This window comes from Talpa occidentalis, unplaced genomic scaffold, assembly GCF_014898055.3.
Source record: "Talpa occidentalis isolate TD23 unplaced genomic scaffold, MPIMG_talOcc4v2.1 talOcc4.15, whole genome shotgun sequence".
NCBI classification, from domain to species: Eukaryota; Metazoa; Chordata; class Mammalia; order Eulipotyphla; family Talpidae; genus Talpa; species Talpa occidentalis.
The window spans coordinates 883,608-906,641 of record NW_023601543.1 but is presented as its reverse complement, the minus strand read 5'-3'; the positions used below and the strand labels follow the sequence as shown (position 1 = coordinate 906,641).

General features: G+C 62.5%; 2 protein-coding genes across 2 annotated transcripts in view; both read right to left on the bottom strand.

Moving 5' to 3' along the window:
* Positions 1-1,093: 1,093 nt before the first annotated feature.
* IRAK1 (interleukin 1 receptor associated kinase 1) lies at positions 1,094-7,497 on the bottom strand. The gene is given in 15 exon segments (XM_037511763.1): positions 1,094-1,197; positions 1,554-1,697; positions 2,095-2,530; positions 3,011-3,247; positions 4,251-4,316; positions 4,628-4,835; positions 5,197-5,315; positions 5,855-5,969; positions 6,058-6,122; positions 6,322-6,510; positions 6,690-6,793; positions 6,851-7,000; positions 7,090-7,107; positions 7,110-7,256; positions 7,362-7,497. Coding segments are annotated over 15 exon segments (2,196 nt in total). The 3' UTR covers positions 1,094-1,135.
* A 10,083-nt stretch (positions 7,498-17,580) lies between these two features.
* Positions 17,581-23,034, bottom strand: part of MECP2 (methyl-CpG binding protein 2) — a 46,966-nt gene continuing 41,512 nt past the window's right edge. The window contains 3 exon segments of the mRNA XM_054695496.1: positions 17,581-18,057; positions 18,060-18,787; positions 19,858-20,184. Of these exon segments, the coding sequence (XP_054551471.1) occupies positions 17,708-18,057; positions 18,060-18,787; positions 19,858-20,184 (1,405 nt within the window). The 3' untranslated portion in view covers positions 17,581-17,707.

Sequence of the window (23,034 nt, the reverse complement as noted above, 5' to 3'; positions counted from 1 at the left end):
ACTAGCGCCGATGGCGTTGTCTGCGCAAGGTCGCGGACTCCCGTGTCTACACTCAGCGACCTACTAGAAAACAACCCATTTACGGTAGTGTTAACACCCACAAACCAGCTCGAGAAAACGCTGACACGAGTGTTGCTGGGGAGCCGTAGCGTGGCTCTTTCCAGCACGGTCACTTGCTGGGGTGGCAACAGCCTCCAGGATTGGAGGGGCAAGGCAGGGGCGAGCGCGCGGAGGTGAGCAGCACTGGGTAGCGCGAGGCTTTCAGCACAACACACTCCCCGAGTTGGGCAGAGAGGGAAAGGGAGGTCTTTATTGCTCCAAGACACTTGGACTTCACCGATGCCCACCTCGTGGGGCATGTAGTGTGACTCGTGACTGCGGACCCCGGGCTGCCGCGGGCTGCTGCCCTTGGAGGTGTGCACGGGCTGGGAAACCTGACTTGCTTCTGTAGTCTGCCCTGGTTCCCTTTCCCCAAATGCCTCCTTCCTTCTCTTTCTGCTTTGCTCCCCAGCTCCCACCTTCTCGGGACTTCCCACTATCTGGGTAACACCGGCTTGGGCTTAACGGACATGGGAGTGGCCGTCTGTCCCCGTCAGTGCCTTGGCCCTGCTGAGGCCGTGGCCCTCGGTGCCCATCTGCAGCCTGGAGGAGGCTGGCCAGCTCACAGGTCCCCAGCCCAGGGCGGGTGCGGCTGGACTCGGGCATCTCAGAACTCACATCTTGTGAGGAAAGCAAACCGCGGGACAGCAGCCAGGAGGGCGCTGCACCGCCTCTGCTGTTCTTCAGGGGCCACTTTGCCCCGGGCTTCAGGGCGGTCCAAGAGGAAGGGCTGAGGGTGGTCGCTCGGTGCTTAGACTCCTCCCCCAGGCCCCTCAACAGTGGCTTTCCTTCCCGCCAGGCTGGACTAAGGCAGGTCTTTGAGACGTCGAGCCCTGACAGCTTCTGGCAGTCTGCGTGGTGGCTCTGGGCCTGGCCCATGCCCAGGGCCCTGAGCAGCAGCACCCTCCACGCGCCCCCCTCCCCACCCGTGCGGGTGACCCTATCTGTTGCCCGTGGCTGCTGAGGCTTTGTGCCCTGAGAACATCCACCCACGAGAACTTGACTTCCGGGTTGCGGGGTCTGCCCAAGTGGCGGGTCAGCTCTGAAATTCATCACTCTCTTCGGGCCTCTGCCTGCTTTGCGGTTCCAGGCCCAAGCCTACGGAAGGAGGAAACGCCACTTAGCCATGGGGCGGGGGGGGCGCCCAGCTGCCAGAAGCCCTGGCTGCAGGCCAGGCCACGCTTCCTCCTCAGCTCCCGGGCGCTCTCAGGAGTGAAGGGTTTCTATTCCTAAGCAGTGGCTCTTCAAATAGCACCTGCAGTGGAAAATTCCTGCTGGGGCTTTGCCTCCTGCAGAAGCGGCGAGCTGGGGGCGTGCTGGCAGGCCCAGGGAAGGTGCCGCTCTCAGCAGCCGAGGGAGCCACGAAGGGAGCGAGGGCGGAGGTGCTCCCCCAGGGCCTCAGCTGGGCGGCCGGCCTCCACCCGCGCCCCTGGGGAGGGGTGTCCCGGAGATACCTGGCAGGGAGGCGGACGACAGCAGCTGCAGGCTGTCCAGGACCCCGTGCTCGTACAGGGCCAGCTTGTGCAGCATCTTCTGGCGGGCCGGGTTGATGACGATCTGCGGTGCCTGCGACGATACAGAGCTGCCCGGGAGCGCCCCTGGGCAGAGAACCCTGTCAGCCGAGGGGCCGGGCGGCTGGCCCAGGGAGAGCCCCGCTGCCGTGGCCGGCCTTGTGAGCTCCCGGCCCCCAGCCTGCTGCCTGCCCTTTCCGGACAGACGTCCTCCGGCACGCTGAGGCACAAGAGCCCAGTTCTGCACAGAGCGCTCCTTCTCCCCAGCTTCTAAGGGAGCTCACTCCTGGCCTCTCCTCACCCACCTGGCGGCCCGACCCGAGGAGAGGAGATAGTACCAGGCCGCCCCGCAACCCTTCTCAAGGCCTGGAGCTTACTGAGAACAGGCTGCAGGTATCTCCTCCCCAAGGCCTGGGGGTGGGGAATATGGGGCCAGTCACCACGGGAGGCCCTGGTCCCTGTTCTAGGCACCTGTCCTCGTTACCTTGCACAGCTGTGGCTCGGGGCCCCGGGCCACTTCCCCAACTTGACTCTTGGCCGGTACCCCCTGGAGTGCAGCTGGCCTGCCCAAGGGCTGGTGGGGCCTGCAGGGTGGCCCCTGGCCCAGGGATGCCTGGCAGAGCCGGGTCTGGGGAACAGCTCGGGGCCAGGTGCCAGGAGTGCAGGGCAGCAGACAGGCCGGGCACACTCTCGTCAATCTCTGCAGGCTGGTTGGTGCCTTTCTGAGCTCGCTCTGGAGCCCGGGCCAGGACGCCTGAGGGTGCTGCCAGGGGCGGCCACAGGCTGGCGTGGCTCACGACACTGCCGGTGGTGGACACATAGGAGTTCTCCTGTGGGGACGGGGTGCCACGGATGGGAGCCTCTGGCTCCGGCGAGGGCCCTGCCCCTGCCGCCTGTAGCCTCTCCAGCCTCTCGTATACCTTGGAGGAGAGAAGGGCTCTCAGGGCACGAGGGCTCCCCAGCTCCCGGGCGGGCCAGACCCAGCAACCCCAGCCAGCCGAGCTAAGGACAGAGAAGGGCTCCACTGTCTTCTACGCAGTGAATTTCACTGCTCTGCTGCCTTCACATGGGCATCTTTATCGTGAACTGTGAGAGACGTGGGGGTGGGGGCTGGAGGGGACGCAAAAGGGCAGGCTCAGCAGCGCGGCACACGCAGCCAGAAGGGGCCGAGCAGAAGCCCTGGTCCCACGCCGCCACAGGCGGGGCCAGAGCCCGCGCACCATCCGCTGCAGGAAAGGCGCCTGCGCTAGGCGGGGTTCTGGCAGCCTCAGGCTGAACTGAGGCGGACGCCAGAGGTGGAGACTCGGTCTCCAGAACGCAGCCTGGCAGCGTTGGGAACACAAGGCTGTCCAGAGACGTGTCTCCCCAGGCAGCTTCTCATCTGCCTCCCCCAGGGCTACCTGCATCATGGGAGGTCTCCTCTTGGCCCGGCGGTGCAGGCAGCAGCAAGCCAGCTGGGCCAGTGTCAGGCCCAGCTCCGGTGCGCACGGCCCAGGCCTGGGGTCCAGGTGTTTCTTGCAGATCTGGGCGGCGACTGGTGTGGTCCAGGTGTCTGCGGCCACACCTGCTTGGAGCGCCGTCCGGGTGCTTTGCAGGGCCACCCCGGCCTCCTCGGCTTCCTCTTCAACCAGGTCCTTCTGTGAGACAGATGCTGTGAGCATGGCCATCGGGAGGCCATGCCCTCAGTGGGGGCCCAGGTCCTCACCACGCCCTCCTGCGGTTTTTCTTTGGCTAGATTAAGCACTCCCAGTGTGCCCAGTGTTGCCCTGAGCCCTAGGGATACGGGGGGCAACAGATGGAGCACCCTGGGTCCACCTTCACTGAGCTGACTTCTGGAAGTGGGGTTTACCGAGAAGCCTATAAACTGGCAGTAAACGGTGGAAGAGCCCACGGGCCTTCGGTGGGGACTAGCCAGTGGACTCAAGTTTGGGGCTAAAGGGGAGAACTAGCTCAAAGGGCAAAGCTGGGAGAAGGGGACTGTCCCCCCAGCCCCCCTGGAGGGTGCTCGGGAGTGGAAACAGGTTCCATGGAGTTCTGAGATGGGAGGGAGTAGGCACTGGAGGGGAAGGTCTGGGCAGGCGGCTGGGGCAGCCGAGCCTGGAAGACAGGGAAGGTGGCGCTGGCCACAGCACCCGGGGCCATGGGAAGGCATAGGGCCTTCGTCCCAAGCGCAGTGGGAAGGTCGGGCCCTTCCAACACTTCTCTATGTTAGAGACACTGCTTTGGCCGGGCACAAACAGGAAAGGCACAAGGGCCAGGAGCTCGGAGCCTCCGCAGGGCCCCATGAGGAGCAGACGGCCTTCTAGCTGGCGCCAAGGCCCAGGCCTCGTGGCATGGAGGGGCGCTCAGCCACAGCTCACCCCCTGCCTGGCTGCACCATGGCTTCTTGTGCAGCACACCAGGGTGGCCTGTGGGACCTCCCCCTCCGCTCCGCCTGGGGGTTCTGGACGGCCCACGGCAGCTGCAGAGAAAAGACATTTCTCCTTGGCAAGGCAAAGGCAGCTGCTCGGGCCCTGCCGACTTTCAAAGATGAGTCGGCAGCAGGAGAGACTGGCTTCTGCATTCGAGATCATTCCACCCTCCAGGCTGCCCTACTGGTGGCCTCCCCGCCTCCCCCTTGCTCCTCCGCAGGCCGCTCACCAGATACTTGGTCCTGGCGCCCTGCATGCTCACAGCCCGCCGGCCAGCCAGAGACTCCAGCAGCACCTGCGGAGGCAGGACGAGCATGGCAGTGGCTGCAGTGTGGGCAGGCGCCTCGGATGGAGGCCGCTAAGCCTGGACCGGCACTGATGGGCCAGGCCCCAGAGGGCAGCTGTGGACCAGTGCCCAGGCAGCATGGCCCTGGCTTAGCGAGCTCGCGTGAAGAAAGAGAAGGCCAGACGACAGATACGAACTGAGGTGTCAGACTGAAGCAGGGCCTGAGCCAGGGAAGGAGGGCTCGCACAACTCTGCGGCTGCCCCGCCTTTAGCTGGCCGCGGCCGCTGCTCCCCAAAGCTGGCCGCGGGGCCCCGCTCACCACGCCGAAGCTGAAGGTGTCGGTATCCACGGCCAGCCGTCCTGTCTTGACGTAGTCCTCAGGCAGGTAGGCCAGCGTACCACGCACCGTCTGTGTCCGGGCCACGGCACTGCTCTGGCCGGCGCTGGCCCCCGAGAAGCGGCTGAGCCTGGCCAGGCCGAAGTCCCCCAGTTTGGGCATCAGTCGCTCATCCAGGAGGACGTTGGAGCTTGGGGAGGGAAGGGAGTGGCATCAGCTAGCCGGCCGCTCTACCCCCACGGCGCCCTGACGAAATCGGAAGGGTGATCGTCCATCGGGCACCACGCCCACAGACAGAAGCTGGAGCAGCCCCCCACACTCTGGCTGCCTGGGGAGCTCTGAGCCAGCAGCCCCCAGGCCACCTGTATGGTCAGGGCCCTGCTTCTCAGCGCGGCCTGTCCTCAGACTCCACACCTGTCCACAGTGGGGACGCGGTGACCCACCCTGCAGCCTTGAGCAAGGGAGGTCAGGCCACTGTTGGGGCCACTCAGGGCGCAGAGCACCCCCTCACCAGACTCACTCTCAGAGGCCCGGCTGTGTACACTCCTCACCTCTTGACGTCTCCGTGGATGAGGCTGGGCTTGTCCTGATGTAGGAACTGAATGGCACGGGCCGTGCCCAGCAGAATATCCAGTCGCTGAGGCCAGGAGAGAGGGGGGTGCGCCTGGGTCTGAAGCGGCAGAGGGTGCAGAGGGATGCAGGGGAGGCTGGGGGCGCTGTTCCTTGATCCCAACCCCTCCACCTGCCCCACCTGGCCCAGACCAGCTTGTTGACTCTGGGCCACAGTTTCCCGTCTTGGAAACTAAGGAGTGACACCTGCAGACGCTACCTCGCGCGAGGCCTCAGTCACACAGGGACTGCACTGGCCAGGTCCGGCTTCAGAAGTTGCCAGAGTTCCCAGCGCACGCCCCGTCGTCCCCAGGCCGCCAGGACGTGGCAGGCGGCTTGCTCCTGGCCCCCCCACCCCCGGACGGTGCAGGCCGCTCCCGTCCCGTGTGTGGCTAGCCCTGGTGGCTTGCGGGCACCTCGCTGGGCAAGGCCCAGTCGTGGGTGAGGCGTGTTGTGTGTGTGGGCCGCCACCCCACGCCTTGAGGGCTGTCCTGACTGGAGGGAACCCTTTGGCCACTCGAGTCGACCCCCTTTTCTGAGGGACATGGGCCAGCACTGGGCAGTGCCGAGAGTGGTGGGCTGGGCGGGTGGGTGGGAGACCTGGCCGTGCAGGCGGTCCTCCAGGGAGCCGTTGGGCAGGAAGCTGTAGACCAGGCAGTAGAAGCCACCCTGAGCGCAGAAGCCAGCAAACTCCACGATGTTTGGGTGACGGAACCTGCCGAAGAGGAGGGTGAGAGCCTCCAGCCGCTGCCCGCCTGCCATCAGCCCATGGGGGCGGCCCTGCCCGGCTCGGCTCGGCTCACCGTGACAGCTGCTGCACCTCGGCCAGGAAGCTCTGCCGCACGGCGCTCCACTCCAGGTCCGCCTCCTGCGGGCCGTGGGGAAAGTGGGGTGGGCGCAGCGTGAGGCTCCTTGTCCCGTGTGCTGGGCTGGACAGCCCAGGGCCTGGGGACCTTGAACTTTGAATTCACAGGGCTGACGGAGTTGCTTGAGGAAGCAGGGCAGGAGGAGAAAAGTGAGGGGCTGCAGATAATCTTGCGGGGCTTTTGGGAGGCCGCTCAACCCACCTCCTTCAGCCTCTTCACAGCATACACGGTGTTCCTCATCACGGCCCGGTACACGCACCCAAAGCCGCCTTCCCCGATCTTGAGCTCCTCTGAGAAGTTGTGGGTGCCCTGGGAAATCTCGTGGGGGGGCCAGCAGAAGGGAGAGAGGTGGGCCCCCTGCAGAAGGGACACAGGGCTCTCTGGGCTGGTCTGTGGGAAGGGACCCCAGATCAGCAGAGATCCTGTCGCTTCCCCTCAGTCCCGCTGCCCGCTCCTGGGACCCCAAGGCGGCGTGGATGGCCCCAGTAGGTTGGCTGGGGCCGTCCCCTGTGCCAAAGGCCGGGCTTCTGGCTCTGGTGTCAAGCTCGCCAGGGGCGGCGCCCGCCTACCTTGGAGGAGGAAGGGGCCGGAGACGGTGCTGGCGGTGGGAGAGGAGCCAGGCCAGGGCCCGGTGTGCGCTCTGCTCCAGAATGGGTGGGCCCGCCTGGAAAAGCTTCAGAAAGACACCAGTAAGAAGCCGCCTGAGAGCAAGTGGCAGAGTCCGCCGGGCCCGGCCGGGGCGCCCTTACCTGGGAGAGGAGGGTGGACGTGGACGACAGCGGCTTCCGGGGGCGGGAGGCGTCAGGCTCCGGGGGGGCAGCGGCGCTGCTGGGCGTCGGGGCAGCGGTGCAGGGAGGCAGAAGGGGGGCGGGAGGCTGCCCTGGGGTGGCCGGGAAGCAAAGGCAGGTGAGGGCCGAGTGCGGGCAGCCGGGGGGTGGGGCGGGGGCCGGGGCCCGGGGTGGCGCTCACAGGCGGTGATGATGTCCGCGCGCGGAGCAGCTGCAGGTGCGTGAGGATGCGCACGAGGTCGGCCACGCGGGCGTTGCGGTTGATCCAGGGCCACAGGACGCTGGCCGTGCGCTGCCCGGAGCGCTCGCACAGCCGCAGCTCCGTCTGGTCGCGCACGATCAGGGCGGCTGCGGGCCGGGGGGGGGGGGGGGGGGGGGGCGTCAGGACGGGGCTCCGGGGGCCCGGGGCCGGCCGGCCGCCCCGCCCCGCCCAGCCGGCCCGCCGCCACCCACCGAACTGGCACCAGTCGGCGGGCTCCAGGGCGTCCATCACTTTGTAGAAGCGGCACATGACCCAGGGCGGCACCTCGTACAAGAAGTGGTGCGCGCCGGGGGCCGCAGGGTCCCCCGGGCCCGGCCCCCCGGCCATGGCCGCCGCCGCTGCCGCCGGGCCGGGGCCTGTCGGGGCCTGTCGGGGCCGCGGCGGGCGCGGGCCGGCCGGTCCGCGGACACTGACTCACTTCCCCTTGAAGCCGGCCTCGTGCGACGCCCGGCGGGGCGGAAGGGGCGGCGCCCGGCCCGCGCCATCTTGTCCCCGCCGCCGGCCGCGGCGCCGCCTCCCGGCCGGCGGGCTTCCCGGAGGAGGGGCCCCGTGGGGCTCCGCGCCCAGGGGACGCGGGGCCGAGCGCCGCCAGGGCGCGCCTGGAAGGGCTGGCGCCGGCCTCGAGCGAGCGCGGGGGGACCCTGGAGCGTCCGGCCTTCCTCGGGAGGCGGCAGCGTGGCGGCCCAGCCGCGGGTAGCGAGCTCCGGGGCCACCCGGGCGGGAAGCTCGGCCAGCGAGCCGCCCGGCTGCGGCGCTCTGAACCCCACCGTGCCCGCGCCTTTGGGAGCCGGCCCCCGCCGCTGGGATTCCGGGCCGTCGGCCTCGCTTCCCTCCTCGCGGCTCCGGCCGCAGGGACTGATTCACGGGGAGGTGCCCTGGCCCCTGCGCCCTCCTCCCCCTAGCGGTCACGCCCCTGCCCTGCGGCGCCTGGCACAAACATCAGGCCGCACGCCGCCCCTGTCCGCCCGCAGCCACCGGGCCGCTGTCCACTCCCACCGCGTCCGCCCTTCGCGGGCTGCTCCCTGCCCCGCCCCTTCCCCTGGCCCTCCCGTGGGCGTCTCCCGGCAAGGTCAGAGGCCCACCCCTCCCAGGGCAGCCCCACCCCGCGCCCGCTTACCTGGAAGAACGCCCTGGGCCTCGCCAGGAGGGTCCCAGCTCCTCGCAGCGCCAGAGCACTTGGCTCTCCAGCTGCGGCCCTTGCTTCCCTGGCCCTCCTGTGCGGTTCCTGCCATTCACAACGCCGAGGGGGCTCCAAATGCCCCGGGGCTCTCTGACCCTCATTTCACCAGGTGCAGTTCAAACAGCACCCCAGGTGACGGTCACCCTGACCCGAGGGCAGCTGCCCAAGGCCCCTGTGGGCCCTGGCATCTCCACGCGTCCTTCTTCCGCCTCTGCGCATGCCCACCTCCGGCACCAGCGGGCCACCAGCCGCAGCGGTGCCTCCTCTCTCGTTTCTCCAGCCGGACACAGGCTTGTGAGGTGACAGGCCTCCTCCCCTGACTGGCTCTTCCCTCTTGATCCTGACCCAGAGCGCTTCCACGCCCCTATCCGCCACCATCCTCCCCAGTGCTCAGGGTCATCCCCGGAAACTAGGTCCACCCAAGACAGGCCTCCCTGGGAGCTGCCTCTGAGAAGTCACAGTCACAGCCTGAAGCCCGGCGGCGCCTCATGGGGCTGGGCCTCACTGAGGCCGTTCAAACTTCAGCACTAAGAGGACAAGGGGCTGGCGCCACATGCTTGCTGCTGGGCACCAGCTCCCAGGACGGGCTGGCACGTAACAGATGCACCACACACTCAGGGGCAATGGCAACCCCGTCTTGCACCCATTAGGGCCGGGACCATGCCTCCTTGTGGGAGCATGGGAAGGTGTGTGACAAGGCCTGCAAAGCCTGTGGTGACGACAGCAGCCCCTCTGGGCAGCCCTTCAGCATGCCCTCGCCAGCTCAGGAAGCTCGGTGGGCAGCAGCCTTGCGAGGGTCCTCTAGCAGAGCCCTTAGGGAAGGGGGCAGCGGTGCGGCCCGGCAGAGGCCTCTGGACCTGGGGCTGCGCGGCCCCCATGCCACCTTCCCGTTGCTGGCAGGAGCACTGCGCCTGGAAAGCGTCGCCTCACAGCAAGCAAGGAGAGGTGGCAGGAGGGCCGCGGGCTGCACTGCCAGGTGGCCGGCTACCTGACGGGGGACAGCCACGAGGAGCAGGAAACACCCACCATGCTGTCCTGGGAGCTGTCTGATAATGAAAGCCCAGACCTTGAGTCACTTTCACAGAGAGATTTATCGAGAATGCTAACAGCACAGGATACAGTACTTCCCAACAAAAGGTGCAAACGCGTCACTTAGAAAGGCATGCTGGGTATTCTTTTGCTTTCACACGTATTAAAAAACTTACAAAAATAAAATAAAACTGCGTGCTGCCCATCTTTTCAAATAGTAAAAGAACCTTATGAAAAAATCACTTGATTTTACAACAAAAGACACAAACGGACATTTTTATGTAAATTTATAAGGCAAACTCTTTATATAATAAATAGGTTACAGGGATTCAGTGGGGGTGTTTTGAAACGTATACAGGTACATTCAGACAGGTTTACTGAAATGGTACAAATTTCCTTAATAAATTGCCTTTTGTTTTTAAATATATCAGTGCTTTCAGTCATTTGGCTATACACAAAGAACCTTTTTTGAACACTACAAAAAAGCAATCAATATTTTTTGTTTTTAAAACGACCTACTAATTTTCTAAAGTAATTGTCCCAAAACACAACAACCAAAGGTGAACGTGACAGAGGGCTCTCAGGGACATCTCCAGCCACGGCTGTCTATCCCGGCGGTGCCCCAGACCGCGTGCACACCCCTGCCCTCGGCGGGCTTCCGGGCTGGAGGCGCCCTGCCCCTTTCTCCCCGCTACTGGACCCCAGATGCAAAGGTCACCACAGGCAGCTCGGCGCCTTTCCCAGGAGCGCGCACGGGCCCTGTTCTGGAGCCCGGAGCCTACAGGGGCGTCAGCTTTCTGAAACGGTCGGGTTTTGCCATGCCAAGGAAGGGGCGTTCTTGCGTGCCTGGGGCTGCGGGCGGGATGACAGCAGAGATCATGCCCCCCCCCCACCGCCACCATCTTACTGTCCAGTGGACGTCAGCCTCATGCCCCGCGGGAGAGGCGGGACTTGAGAGAGGTGTGCTGGGCCTTAACGCCCACCTTGTGGCCTGGCCGTGCCAGGCGGAAGGCCGCCATTTACCCAGTCAACAGTCCCTGACCTGCGGCCCAGCAGTCGTCTCCAGGGAGATGCCTGCCACCCGTCCACCCCCACGCGGAAGGGGCTGGTCACACCCCTGCCGGCCCCTCGCAGGCACACTGACCTTGTCTGACCTAGAAAATAATGACGGTAACAACGTCTGGGCAGAAAGGCCAGAGAGCGCACTGTGTGGTCCAAAACCTGCTTTTGCTCTCACTTCGAAAGTGGCACGTGTCAGCTATTTGGTCCGGGGCTTAGGCTTAACTTCTTTGGGTGGTTTCTGGCTGATCAGGGCTGGGGGCCGGTCTCCAGATCTCCCTTCTTGGGGAGAAGGGACAGCCCCTCTCCGGTCAGTCACTATCCCCTCCCTCCTGCCGCAATTTTTGTTTGTAAAGAAAGAAAAGGTGTCTGGAAGCATTTGTCTCTGGAACAATTACTTTAAACATGGTTACAATACAGACTTCAGTTCAAACACAGAAGAGTTACTTAGCAAAGTTCCTTTCACCCACCAAAACTACACAAAGAGAAGGCTCAACACCACAGTTAAGAGGACCAGTAGAGAACCTCGTGTTTGGAACACAAAAGGAGAAATCAAAACCCAAAGGAAATCCAAACAGAAAAACCCCAGAAAGACCAGGAGGGCGAGGGCGGGCGGCGCGCGCAGACGCAACACGCGCGAGCGCCCGCGGGGGCCGGCGCGGCTCGCACACACTAACAGTCCTGGTGCTATTTGGTCGTGTATTCGTCGGCTGGGACTCGGGAGCGCTGACATTCACCGAAGCAGTGACAGAACGAAACGGAACAGGAGGCCTGGTACAGGGAAGGAGCAGGCTTTTGCACTTCACTGGCCAGCTCGCCACAAACACTGAACCGGGTGGGCCGGCTCGTCCCGGGGCTCCAGGGGGCCGGGGGAAGCGAACTCAGGCGCGGCGTGGAACTATCAGAAAGCACGCACACGGACACACGTGGACACCCGCCTGTCAGTGGCCACACAGCAATGGCAACGTCTCTTGCCGCCTCTTCGGCCCCCCGTGCTAACACTGAAGGCAGGCTGGGGCGCGCCCCTGCCTGGCCCGCAGAGGGGCCCAGGGGAGCTCAGTCACCCAAAGGGGCCAAGAGCGTCTCTCTTTTGGAGTCAGGCCTCAGGAGTAATGACGAGGGTGGGAAGCTTTTGGCCCTGGTGATTATAATGCTCTCTGCTTTGGAAGAACAAGTTTCTGGATTTTTTTTTTTTTTTTTGGTGTTTTTAATTACTTAAAAAAAAAAGGTCAAAAAGAACTGTTACAGCTAAACTCTAGCGGATATTGCTCATTACAAATTACAAAAGCAAATGCAATTACTTGGGAGGGGAGGGAGAGAAAGGGACATTTCTGGAGTCTGCGCTACCTCCTGGAGGGGACCCACTGAACTCTCGTAGGTGCTCTGGGGTCCCTGGGGCGTCTCCCCTCCAGACCCTGGAACCCGGCAGAGGGAGAGCTCTGCTGGTGGGGAAGGCCTGCTGGGCCAACTCCCATGTGACTGGCCCTACCTGGCCGCGGCAGGGGCGCAGGCGCGCTCACGAGATTCTAGACTTCCCCAGGGCAGGGGGCACTCGCGCCCACGACCGGAGAGGGGAAGGCGCCGCCCCAGCACCCTGGGCCCTCTCGCAAGCTCGGAGAGACAGTGTGAAGCCCGGAGCCGCCTGGCGCCTCCTCCACGTGGCACAAGGAAGCCCTTGAGAAAAGCGAGAAGACCACAGGTTCGCTGGGACAGAAGAAGTGACCAGCAGACAGGTTTGTCGTTTTGTTTTTTTTTTTTTTTTTTTTAGTTATTTTTTTTTTTAGTTATTTTTTTTTTTTATTTCCCTTGTCCTATGCTATGGTTATCAGAAATACCGTGGTTAAGCAGCAGGTGTAATTGTAACAGGTCTGTTTTTGTGTGGTGCCACAAGCAAAATGAGTTTATAATTGTGCAATATACAGATATATATATCAAAATTCAACTGCTTTGTGTGTCTAGTCGGTGCATTAAATAAAAGGGACAGAAAAACCAAAAGCGAAACTAAAAAGAAAAGCCCAGGATCGAGGCGACAAAGCAGGCCTATGCGTATAGTCTAGAAGATACTGGACAGAATCGGGGTCACCAGGAAGAACAGCGCTGTCGCTGGACACACACACACTGCAGGGAGAGGGACTACCAATGGGCAGAGCCAGGCCTCTCGGCCTTTTCACCTCGTTTTCTCTCGCTGCTGAGCAGGACCTGAGAAAAGGTAAGATAGAAAGGGGGAGCTGGGGGAGCAAAGGCAACCGGAAGTGTGCCAACTGTTCGCAAGCTCCAAGGTGCAGGCCTTGGCTCTGCCTGGGCGGACAGTGTGTGACCACATATCCTCCACCCCAGGGGATCTCCCCGGTGAGGGGTGAAGGGGCACCCACTGCAGCCAGCGCTCAGGCCTCTGCCCTCACCTCCCAGCTCAGCAGGGAGCACCTGGTCACTTAGGCCCTAGACCCCAGGGGAGCCGAGCGGGGCCGGTCCCAGAGGCCAGGCACCACAGGCAGAGGCCGCAGGGGGATGCCCTTCTCCTTCCGAGTTGCTAGGACCCTTGGTGGAACTCCTTTCTTCCTGACCTATCAGTGCACGGGGTGGGCTCTGTCGAGAGGAGAGAAAAGCAAGAAACAGGGTGATGCTGGGTAGTGAGAGCATCGGGCCTTCAGGATCACTGGCCAACACCCGGCTCCCCACATCCAGAGCTGGCCACCTGCAGCTGTGGGAGTGGCGGGCAGCCGGGTCCTCGGGGACTGCCACCCTGCCCTCCGGAGAGCTGGCCCATCCCAGGCTGAGAGGGCCCGGCTGCGGTTCCTCAAGTGCAGCAGGCTCAGGCCTGGCACGCTCAGCACACCTGGCAGGCCAAGCACCAAGCACTTTGACATCAGCATTTTTTTGCAAGAGCTTGCTCTTATGCATCCACAAACATCAAAATATTTTCTGCCAAATGTTTTCTAGGTTTTCCTGGCGAATTGTTGAGAACAGGCTTCCGTGTTCGCTTCCCCGCCACCCCACCCCCCATTTACAACATGACTTTGGACCCTGAGGGAGGCAGTGTCATAGCGTTTCGATCCGTAACCATCAGGCCTTTCGAAAGATGGATGTGGTCGGGATCTCGGGATCTAAGAGAAAGACAAAAATGGAGACTCAACTAACCCCCTCAGAGCAGACTAGCTCACTGAGGAAGACAGCAAAGATGGGGTCCTTGCAGCCAGCAAGGGCGGGAAGGTGACAGGGTGGGGCTAAGGCGAGTCAGGAGCAGGGCCTGCCCCCGGGGACTGGCTAGGCAGAGGCCACAGTGGCTCCAGACACAGCTCGCTTCTCGAAGTCTGGGCTATGGGCCCTAGACCTTGTGCATGAAGCTCGAATCAGGACACAGCATGGGGTGAGGATGCCCATTCAGGATGGTTTTCTCAAAGAACCAGCAGCAGTGACCTCCACAGGCCCAGTCAGCTGGGTTAGAATGCTCCAGAAAGGGGGTCGAGGCCAGAGGGAACACAGAGCAGGGGCTGCAGGCCGCCAGGAGACCCGGCGGGTCCCACCTGGTGGATTCAAACCATAGCCTCTGTGAGGTTTTCAGGAAGAGTCACTTAAAACCCGGAGACCCTCTAAGGAATCTCCTTTCCCACCACATCCGGCCCTCGGCTGGCTTCCAGCCCTCCTCTCTCCGTCACCGCCATCGCGCCAGTGCCAAGCTGGGCAAAGGAGCAGGAAACCCGGAGCTGCTCCCGGTCCCGTCGCCACCTTCCGTGGCCTCTGGGCTGGAGTGACACCAGCAAGCAGAGGGTCACCTGTACCCACATCGGGCTCTCGGGAGAAGCAGGTGTGCACTGGCCCCCAGCACGCAGCCTGTCGTGACATTCACCTTCAGGGGGCTGAGGGACTGGGGTTCTTGGCTAGTTTGGCGGGAACGGAGGGGGTGTGCTGCCTCTGAGCCGAGACTACAGCACCATCAAGCAGGGGCCGCACAAGAGCCGGGCTGCGGCCGAGCGTCCCCAGGGCACTGCAGGGTCCTGGCTACGTGAGTGGGAGGAGCTCGAGGACACACGGCGTCCTGCGGGGGGAGGAGGTAGAGACTAAACTAGAACCAGGACTGGGAAGACGATGAACATGACCTCTGTGAGCTAGCCACACGGGTACTGGTCGATGGGGGAGTTCTTCATGGAGTCCCTAAAAGAGGTCCCCCAACCTTCACGGCGTGTGAAGCGCGCACACAGACAAGGTCACACCCCAACTGGGCAGGGTGCGGCTGCCGAGAAGCCCGCAGCTTCGGCTTTCCCTCTCCCCTAATGTCCCAGCCACCTGGCCCCAAGACAGGGTGACCGCGTGTGAAGACGGCCAGCTCCAAGGTGACTGACTGGAGGAGGCTGTGACTGGGGAAGCAGAAGGCAGTGGGAGGGGAGAACCCTGGGGGCCTCAGGCAGCCGGCAGCTTTGGAAGTCTAGGGGGAAACTGGGGACCGCGCGGCAGGCCGAACGGAAAGAAAATGCCACTCGAAACACTATTCTCCGCTGGCAATGCCCCATCAGCCCCCCGATGGACTGACGGGGCAAAAGAGGGGCCCCCTGCACCCCTCCCTCCTCTTCCCAGCACCAGGCGGTACAGCTCACAGGGAGGCCAGCTCCTGACACCGGACTAAGAATAGTGGACCCAAGCCCGACGGACCCCAGCACACGCCGTCCGCGTGCCGCATGGGCTGGACGCAGACTCATGTGCACAGGCATCTTTCGGGGGTACCGGGAGTGCGAGGCCACCGCGGGGTCAGGCGCCGCTTGTCCTCGGAGGAAGAGGGGCTCTGGAGGACTCGCTCCCTCCTCCAGTCCCCTTCCCTTCCTGGGAGGGGTCAGGAGAGAAGCAGGAAGGTCGACAGCTGAGCAGGTGCGCTTGCAGGGCTGGCTTTTGCAGCATAAGGAAATGGACACGAAAATGCTAGAAAGACCAACTAGGACTCTACAAACAGAACGGGGCAAACTCCCTTGCTTCTGACCATTCTGGAAAAGACAGACACGGCGTTTGCTTAAGCTACTGATTGGCGCCGTCAACTCTAGTTCCTGATCACTAAAGACCAGCGAGGAAGCGCGAGGCGGGTTCTAGGGCGCTTCACCCCTCCACGGCCACACTGCCGTGCGGAAGCCGGAGGGGGTGGGCAGTGACTGAAATACACAAGACAACACGCACTTGACAGTTCATGGCAGCAGCTCACGTGGGACGTGCTTGTGGGTGTTTCTGGAAGCATAAGACTGCTGTCTCATTTGCTACTTTGATAAGGTACTTCTCAGTTGGACAGATTTAGATGACATCTCTGTAAACACAGAAAAGGATATACCAATATGATGAAGAGACGCAGCTAGATAAGGACTTCCTGAACAGAGGTTGAAGAGACGGGATCCCAGATGGAAACCGATCACTGCGCGCACCGCAGCAGAGCCGAGCCTGAGGCCCCGCACCGTCCCAGGGAGCGGAGGGAGACTCGTCGTGGCAGGGCCCGCCCAGGCTCCTGCGTGCAGAAGCTGAAGGTTTTCCCTTAGGAAAAAAACTGGAGGGAAAGGAGGGAGCGGAGGGGCCGCAGCGGTCTCGGTGCTGGTCCCAGCTCGGGTCCGGGGGCACCTGCCTTTGTTCTGCCCCCTGCCAGGCCTGGCACAGGTCCATGTCAGGGTGGCCCCGGTTCGAGGGGGGGGGGGCGGGGGAGGGACGGGTCTCTGTGCTTCCCTCGGCAGTCCGGTCCTGACCCCAACCCGGCCCTCCTCCTGCCCGGCCTGTCTACTTAGGTGGCGAAGGCCCGGGGTTCAGAAGCAGAAAGGCCTTCTGCTGCTTCTGACCAGGGGTGCTGGGGTGCTCCCTGGGAAAGCAAGCCCCGGCTGTTCTCTCGCTCTTCAGAAGTGGAGGCGCCACAGCGAGCCCCGGGCTTCCTCAGAGCTCAGAACAGGGTGGGGCTGGTGCTAGCAGTGAGGAGGCCCGGGGCAGGGAGTCCTAGGGGCCTGGGCTAACAAGCATCGGCTCGGGGTACAGTGGGGTACTGCGACGGCCTGGAACAGAAGGGATGGGCTGGGAGCAAGGAGGAGGGGAAGAAATGTAAGTCAAAGGAACGGCAGAGATGGAGGACAGAAGAGAAACCAATCAGGAAGTCCTTATAAAATTGCAGCAAACACTTAGAGTTTCGGAGCTTCGTGGGATCCCTACGCGCTGAGCCCACCTGGAGACAAGCGCAGGCGCACAGACCAGGGAGCACGGGCACCACCGCGCTGGCGGCTTGACGGGCAGTCACGACCCAAGCCAACTAGCTCGCGGAGCACGTTTGTTTCGAAGTGGGAACACGAAGACTGAGTAGTGCGAATAGTCCTACGCTGTCCCTACAGGAGTAGAATTGGAAAGTTTTGGAAGAACATTTTCCCTCCTTCCCCCTGGCACCCGCCCCGTCTGCTGAGCCTCCACCTACCCGTCCCGCGCTGCTCGGAGCAGCTGGGAACCCCGCCTCTGCCCTGCAGCGCTCGGCCGTGCAGGGCCCCTGCCTGCGCCGGGCCTGGGGCCTCCACAGCCTCTCTCACGTGCCCCGCGGGAGGCCAGCCCTGGGCTGCCTCTCCTCTGGCTCAGGCCAGTCTACACCCAGCCGCTCAGAGGACAACTCCCTCCTAGCCACGCCAGACGGGAGCAAACAGGTGCTACCTCCCTGTCCTGCGAAATGTCCTGGTTGGTTCTGGATGGGGGCTGGCATGGGGCGAGCCGCGCGCCGCTGCCGTGGGAGCGCCGGGGCCAGAGCCACTGGCCACCTCTGTCTGCTTCTCTAAAGGCTCCAACTGTCTCTCCTGCCTCGCGCCTCCTCGTCCCAACGTGGGTGGGAGTAGGGGGCCGTGGGAGCCGGGGCGGGGCAGGGTGGGGGAGAGGAGCGCCGAGACTGGGGCGCCCTCTCCACTGCTCTCTGTCCCTAGCGGCCACGACAGGGAAGGTCTGAGTGGGGGAGGTGCAGGCGTACCCTAGGAAGCCTGGCCAACAGCTTGTCTGGTCAGTAGTATCTGCAGCAAGCCTTGTCGAAGGAGCCTAGTTTAGAAAAGTGCAAAGCTACTTCTGGCCCTGGTTAGGTCTTCAACCTGACTGTGCTTGTCGGTAAGAAAAACATCCCCAATGCTCCAACTACTCCCACCCTGAAGCCACGAAACTCTAAGTTTACTGAAAGAAAAAAAAATCTTTTTTATTTCAGTTAGTCGGGAAGCTTTGTCAGAGCCCTACCCATAGGAGAAGAGACAACAGCTGCCTTTATTCTTGGTTTGCTCTGCAAGCCGCTCTGGAAAGTCAGCTGACTCTCTCGGTCACGGGCGTCCGGCTGTCCACAGGCTCCTCTCTGTTTGGCCGCGGCATGGAGGACGAGACAATGTCTTTGCGCTCTCCCTCCCCTCGGTGTTTGTACTTTTCTGCGGCCGCGGCGGCGGGCGGCGCGGGCTGAGTCTTAGCGGGCTCCTTGGGGCAGCCGTCGCTCTCCAGCGAGCCTCCTCGCGGCATCTTCTCCTCCTTGCAGACACTGCTGCTCAAGTCCTGGGGCTCGGGGGGGCTGGCAGGGTCCTCGGAGCGCTGAGGCTCGGGCGGGGGCGGGGGCGGGGGCGGGAGCAACGGCACGGGCGCCTTCGGGGGCTCGGGGTGGTGGGGTGGTGGGGGTGCTCCTTCTTGGGGGGCGAGGCGGCGCTGCTGCTGCGCCCCTTGGGGCTGCTCTCCTTGCTCTTGCGCCCGGGGCTTTTGCAGGTCTTCAGCCCCTTCCCGCTCTTCTCGCCGAGGGGGGACACCAGCAGGGGCTTCACCACCTCCTTCACCTCGATGCTGACGGTCTCGCGGGTCTTGCGCTTCTTGATGGGAAGCACGGTTTCCTGCACGGACCGGATGGAAGACTCCTTCACGGCTTTCTTCTTGGCCTCGGCGGCGGCCGCTGCCACCACACTGCCCGGCTTGCGGCCTCGCTTCTTGGGAATGGCCTGGGGGTCGGCCTCGGCTTTTCTCTTCCTGCCAGGCCGTTTGATCACCATGACCTGGGTGGATGTGGTGGCCCCGCCCCCCTCGGCCTTTCCCCCGGGCGAAGCTTGAAAAGGCATCTTGACGAGCAGCTTCCCGGGACTCTTCTCCAGGACCCTCTTCACCTGCACGCCCTCTGACGCTGCCGCCTTGGGTCTCGTGGTGCCGCTCCCTTTGGGGCGTCCCCGGCCTCTGCCAGTTCCTGGAGCTTTGGGAGATTTGGGCTTCTTAGGTGGTTTCTGCTCTCGCCGCGAGGGGCTCCCTCTCCCAGTTACCGTGAAGTCAAAATCATTAGGGTCCAGGGAGGTGTCGCCTACCTTTTCGAAGTACGCAATCAACTCCACTTTAGAGCGAAAGGCTTTTCCCTGCGGACTGTGGGAACAAATGCAGACACAAAGAATGATCAGAAGCTTCCACAGTCATGACGGAAAGGGAGCAGAGTGGAGGTGGCGAAGAATTCTGTCACAGAAGATGCTGTGCAACTGACAAGCCTGCCGTCGCTAAAGAGCCAGAGTCACATTTAAGAAAAGCCACAGTGAGCTAAACCTGGAGGGCACGGCCCGGTCACACAAGGCCTGCACTTGCACTAGGACAGCCAGCAGCTGTCACCTGGATGCCCCCGAGGGGTCTGGCCTGGCAGGGCCTGGGGGCCCACGCTGAGGGGCCGCCCTGAGAACAGGGTTTCTCATCTGTCGGGACGATCACGGTCAGCGTGCCCGTCTCAGAGATACTGCCATCAAGTGAGGCCTCTGCAAATGTCCTTGGTAAACGGACCATCTTTTGGGGATCGTTCAAGGGACAGAACTGAAAGGTACTTATTTGCTCCTTTCAATCTCTGGCTCTGGAAGTTACTGGGCTTCAATCAAAAATGCCCAGTGATGAGCCCAAAGCTGGACAAATGCAAAATGTACAGGTTGGACAAGTACATGGAGCCAGTTTGTGGGTACCTCTCCCCAGAGGGCCCACCTTTCCCAGCATGATTCAGAGTAGACTGAGCCCCGTGAACCCCTGTCTCTTCTGGGTCACGAAGCAGTATCACAGAATCACTCTCCCAGGGCGAGGCAGCTGAGGGTTCTGAGAACCCCTGACGTTCTCCAGCTGGGAGGTGGTAGGAACCCCAGGAGTTCCGCGTGCACCCCCGACTGCAGTCCTCGGTGCTTCCTGGGGAGCCTCCCAGGGTCCTCACTGTGGCCCCGGGTGGGTCCTCACTGTGGCCTTGGGTAGGACCTACTGCCAGTCCACCTCCGGGTGAGGGCGGGGGTAAAGGCCCACCAGGGCACACCTGCTGACCTGTAGTACTCACTGTGGGCACCCCCCGCCCAACAAGCAGCGAAGAGCTGCCATTTGCAGGGGTCCCACCAGTTTCAGAGCCTGTCCCTGACCGCCCCCCACCCCCACTCGGCCCTGCCCGTGCTGCAGAGCGTGGAACTGCCCTTACTTACTTGATCAAATACACATCATACTTCCCAGCGGAGCGGCCAGATTTCCTTTGCTTTAGCTTTCGGGTCCAGCCCTCGGGCAGGGTGGGATCATCATACATGGGGCCACGGTCGCGAATGATGGAGCGCCGCTGCTTGGGAGACGCAGAAGCTTCGGGGACGGCTGGGGCTGAGCCAGACCCTTCCGCATGCTCAGTAGAGTGGTGAGCTGGCGGCTGCGGGGGTTCATGTTTGCCTTCCTTGTCTTCTTTCTTCTCCTTCTTCACCTTTTTAAACTTCAGCGGTTTGTCCTTGAGGCCCTGGAGATCCTGGTCTTCTGACTTTTCTTCCCTGAAGTGTGAAACGAGCATGTGAGTACCACAGGAAGCACACCAGCTGGCAGACAAAGCGGCCACAGGCCAGGCCCACGGGACAGGGCTGCACTTGCCCGAAGCAGGGCCCCTTCACCTCCCCATTTCTTCGAGGCTGTGGGCGGCTGGGTGATGACAACGGCACCCTACCTGCACTGCAGCCACCCACCCGAGCACCCAGGTCTCGCAGCTGGCAGGAGGAATGGCTGCATAGGGCCCTGGCTGCCACAGAGGGGGCTGTCCACTCCAGACAGGTGGGGCCTGGGTGCCCCTGTAGGGCAGCCAGTGGGGGGCATGGTCTGAGCTGCTGACGGGAGCATGGGCCCCACCACCTCTTTGGGAGGTGGTGACCAGCCCCACGCGTACCTGTGCCAGAGACACCAGCACCCTGTGCCTGTCATCTCATCGCGGGTACCGTGGCCTCCGAGGGCAAAAAGGCACAAAGGAGCCCCAGGAACACCAGCGACCTTGGGCAACCAAACGCCACTGCCCTGGGGTTCTGCTGTGAGAAGAGATGTGATCCCACAGCATTCCAGTAAGCCTTGGGCACAAGATGCTCCCTTGCGACAAATACCCTTGTCTCCGCAGACGGAGAGGGCCGAGCAGGAAGAAAGAAAAGGCACGGTCTGGCCACAGCCCCATGTGCCCTTATAGAGCAGCTCCTTCCGGATACCTGGCTCGGCCTGCCAGGCCCTGCCTTGTGCTTTGGAAAGGCCTCCCAAGACCCTGGAAACGTTTGGACGCGATGCTCTAGTGGCGGGGCTGAGAAGTTGGGAACACAACCTGGGCCGGGGCTGGCGAAGAAGAATCACGGCTCCGAGCCAGCTATCCGCCAGTCCCCTACCGAAGTGGCCTGATTCTTTCGGGCAAAGAGCTGGCCTGCTCCTGGCCTCTGCATCTCAGCTGTAGAACTGCCCTGTCCTACTGGCTCTCGCCAGCACCAGCCACTTGCTCCTGTGGCTGTTCTAACCCATGCAGCAGCCCCCTTGTCTACACAGCAGACACTGCCATGAAGGCGTGGGCATGCAGGCAGGACGGCGCCGGGGGCAGTTAGCATTAGGAGACGCTTGGTACTACGGGGACAGGCGTGTGGAGACAGGCCTTGGCCCCTCGGGGCTCGCCCGGGGTCACCTGAGAGTCAGCCCGTGACCCACAGGATACCTTTTCTTGCCGTCAAAGCGGGGCCTGACTGTTCTAGCACAGACTTTTTTTTTAATTCTGGTCTGAACTGCTCACCAGGCAGTGAGGAATCCCGGTACAGCGCACTGGCAAGGAGAGGAGGCTGCTGGCCGGCCACAGAGCGCCGGAGACTGCAATGGCACTGCCCCCCGTCGACAAGCACGACGCAGGCGGCCGGGGTGCCCCCAGAGCCTGCACGGTGTGGCCCCGGGGCGGGTGTGCCTTCCTCAGAACTCTGCTTTGCACTCCACAGCCGCTTGACCCAGTGTGTCTGAGGTCAAGGAGAAACCCAAGAACAGCTCTTGGGTATGATCAAGGGTGTCGACACCATCGAGGGCAATCCCTTCGAGAAGCCTGCCATGAAGAGACACCTCCGGAAACGCAGAAGGACGCAGGCTCCGGCAGAGGCCATGCTAAGCAGACAGCGGCCCCCCGGGGCGGGCTGAGTTGTGGCTGTAGAAGCGGCCCAAGGAGCGCGCCACGAACTGCTGGGTACTGATCCCCAAGATCAACTGGGGGGTGAAAAACGCCACGTGCCAATTGTATATCCAGGCTGTCTTTTGTATGAGAGAGAAGGGGGCTTAGAAAGGGTAAGGCAGAAATGCGTGGAGCGGGGTCGCCACATGGGGCAGACGGGCCTGAGACATCTCTGGGCGTGCTGGGGTCCAGCTTTGACTTCTGAATCATGTGAGAGTTCGCACACTCAAAACTCAGACAACGCAAAGTCACCAACCCCATCACACTGACCTCGGACAGAAAGCAACGAATGCAACTGTCCATCGCGTACCACAGGAAACAGAGGAAAGCTTTGCTTCAAAAAACTCTGCGCAGCCAGCACGGGTGCCCCAGGGCAGGACAGAGGCCTGGCGTCCACGGGAGGGAGGGAAGCGGCTGGCTCCCGGAAAACACGGCGGTTCTGGTTGGGGGTGGCTCGTGGGCCCGTGAAGGCAGACGGGTGCTGTGGAAGTAACGGGAAGTCGGGAGGAAACGAGCAGGCAAGGAGCCAAAAGGATGAAGTGATGGTGAAGCAAGTAAGGGGGCAACGCACATGGGGGTGCTGGGGCAGCAAGAGAAAGACCTGAAGGGAGGGGGGCCACCCAGGTGCCCCATGGGGGAAGGCGGCTCTGGGCAGGGCCCAGGGACGAGGAGGGCTCGTCTCGTGAAAGGACCCCGTCGAGGAAAGCTAGGTGGGCCTGGAAGAAGCCTTGGGCAGCACTCCTGGTGGGGCCGAGGCACTGGGCACGGCCCAGGAGGTGCATGGCACCTCCTGGACTAGTGTGAGGCGCACTGGAGGACCACACCCCAAACTGGAGGATGGTGGTGCCACCAACTAAGGATAGGGACGTCTGGGCCCAGAGTGGAGGGGGTGGTGACGGCCGCATCCACGGAGTTCAAGGAGAGCAGAACAGAGTTCCTTGGCTACTCCCTGTAAAGTGGGGGGTCCAGCGGTGCCCAGATTCTGACGTAGGCCTAAATGAAAAGCAAGGATTTTCCTGCATGCTTTTTATCGTGGTAAAATATGTGTAACATAAAATTTACTGCTTTGATCATTTTTGTGTGTGCAGAAAGGAACTATCAGCAGCACTGCAGACGGGACGGCGAGGACCCCAATGCGAGCGCTACTGTTCTGGCCCTTTGAAGCCGAAGTTAC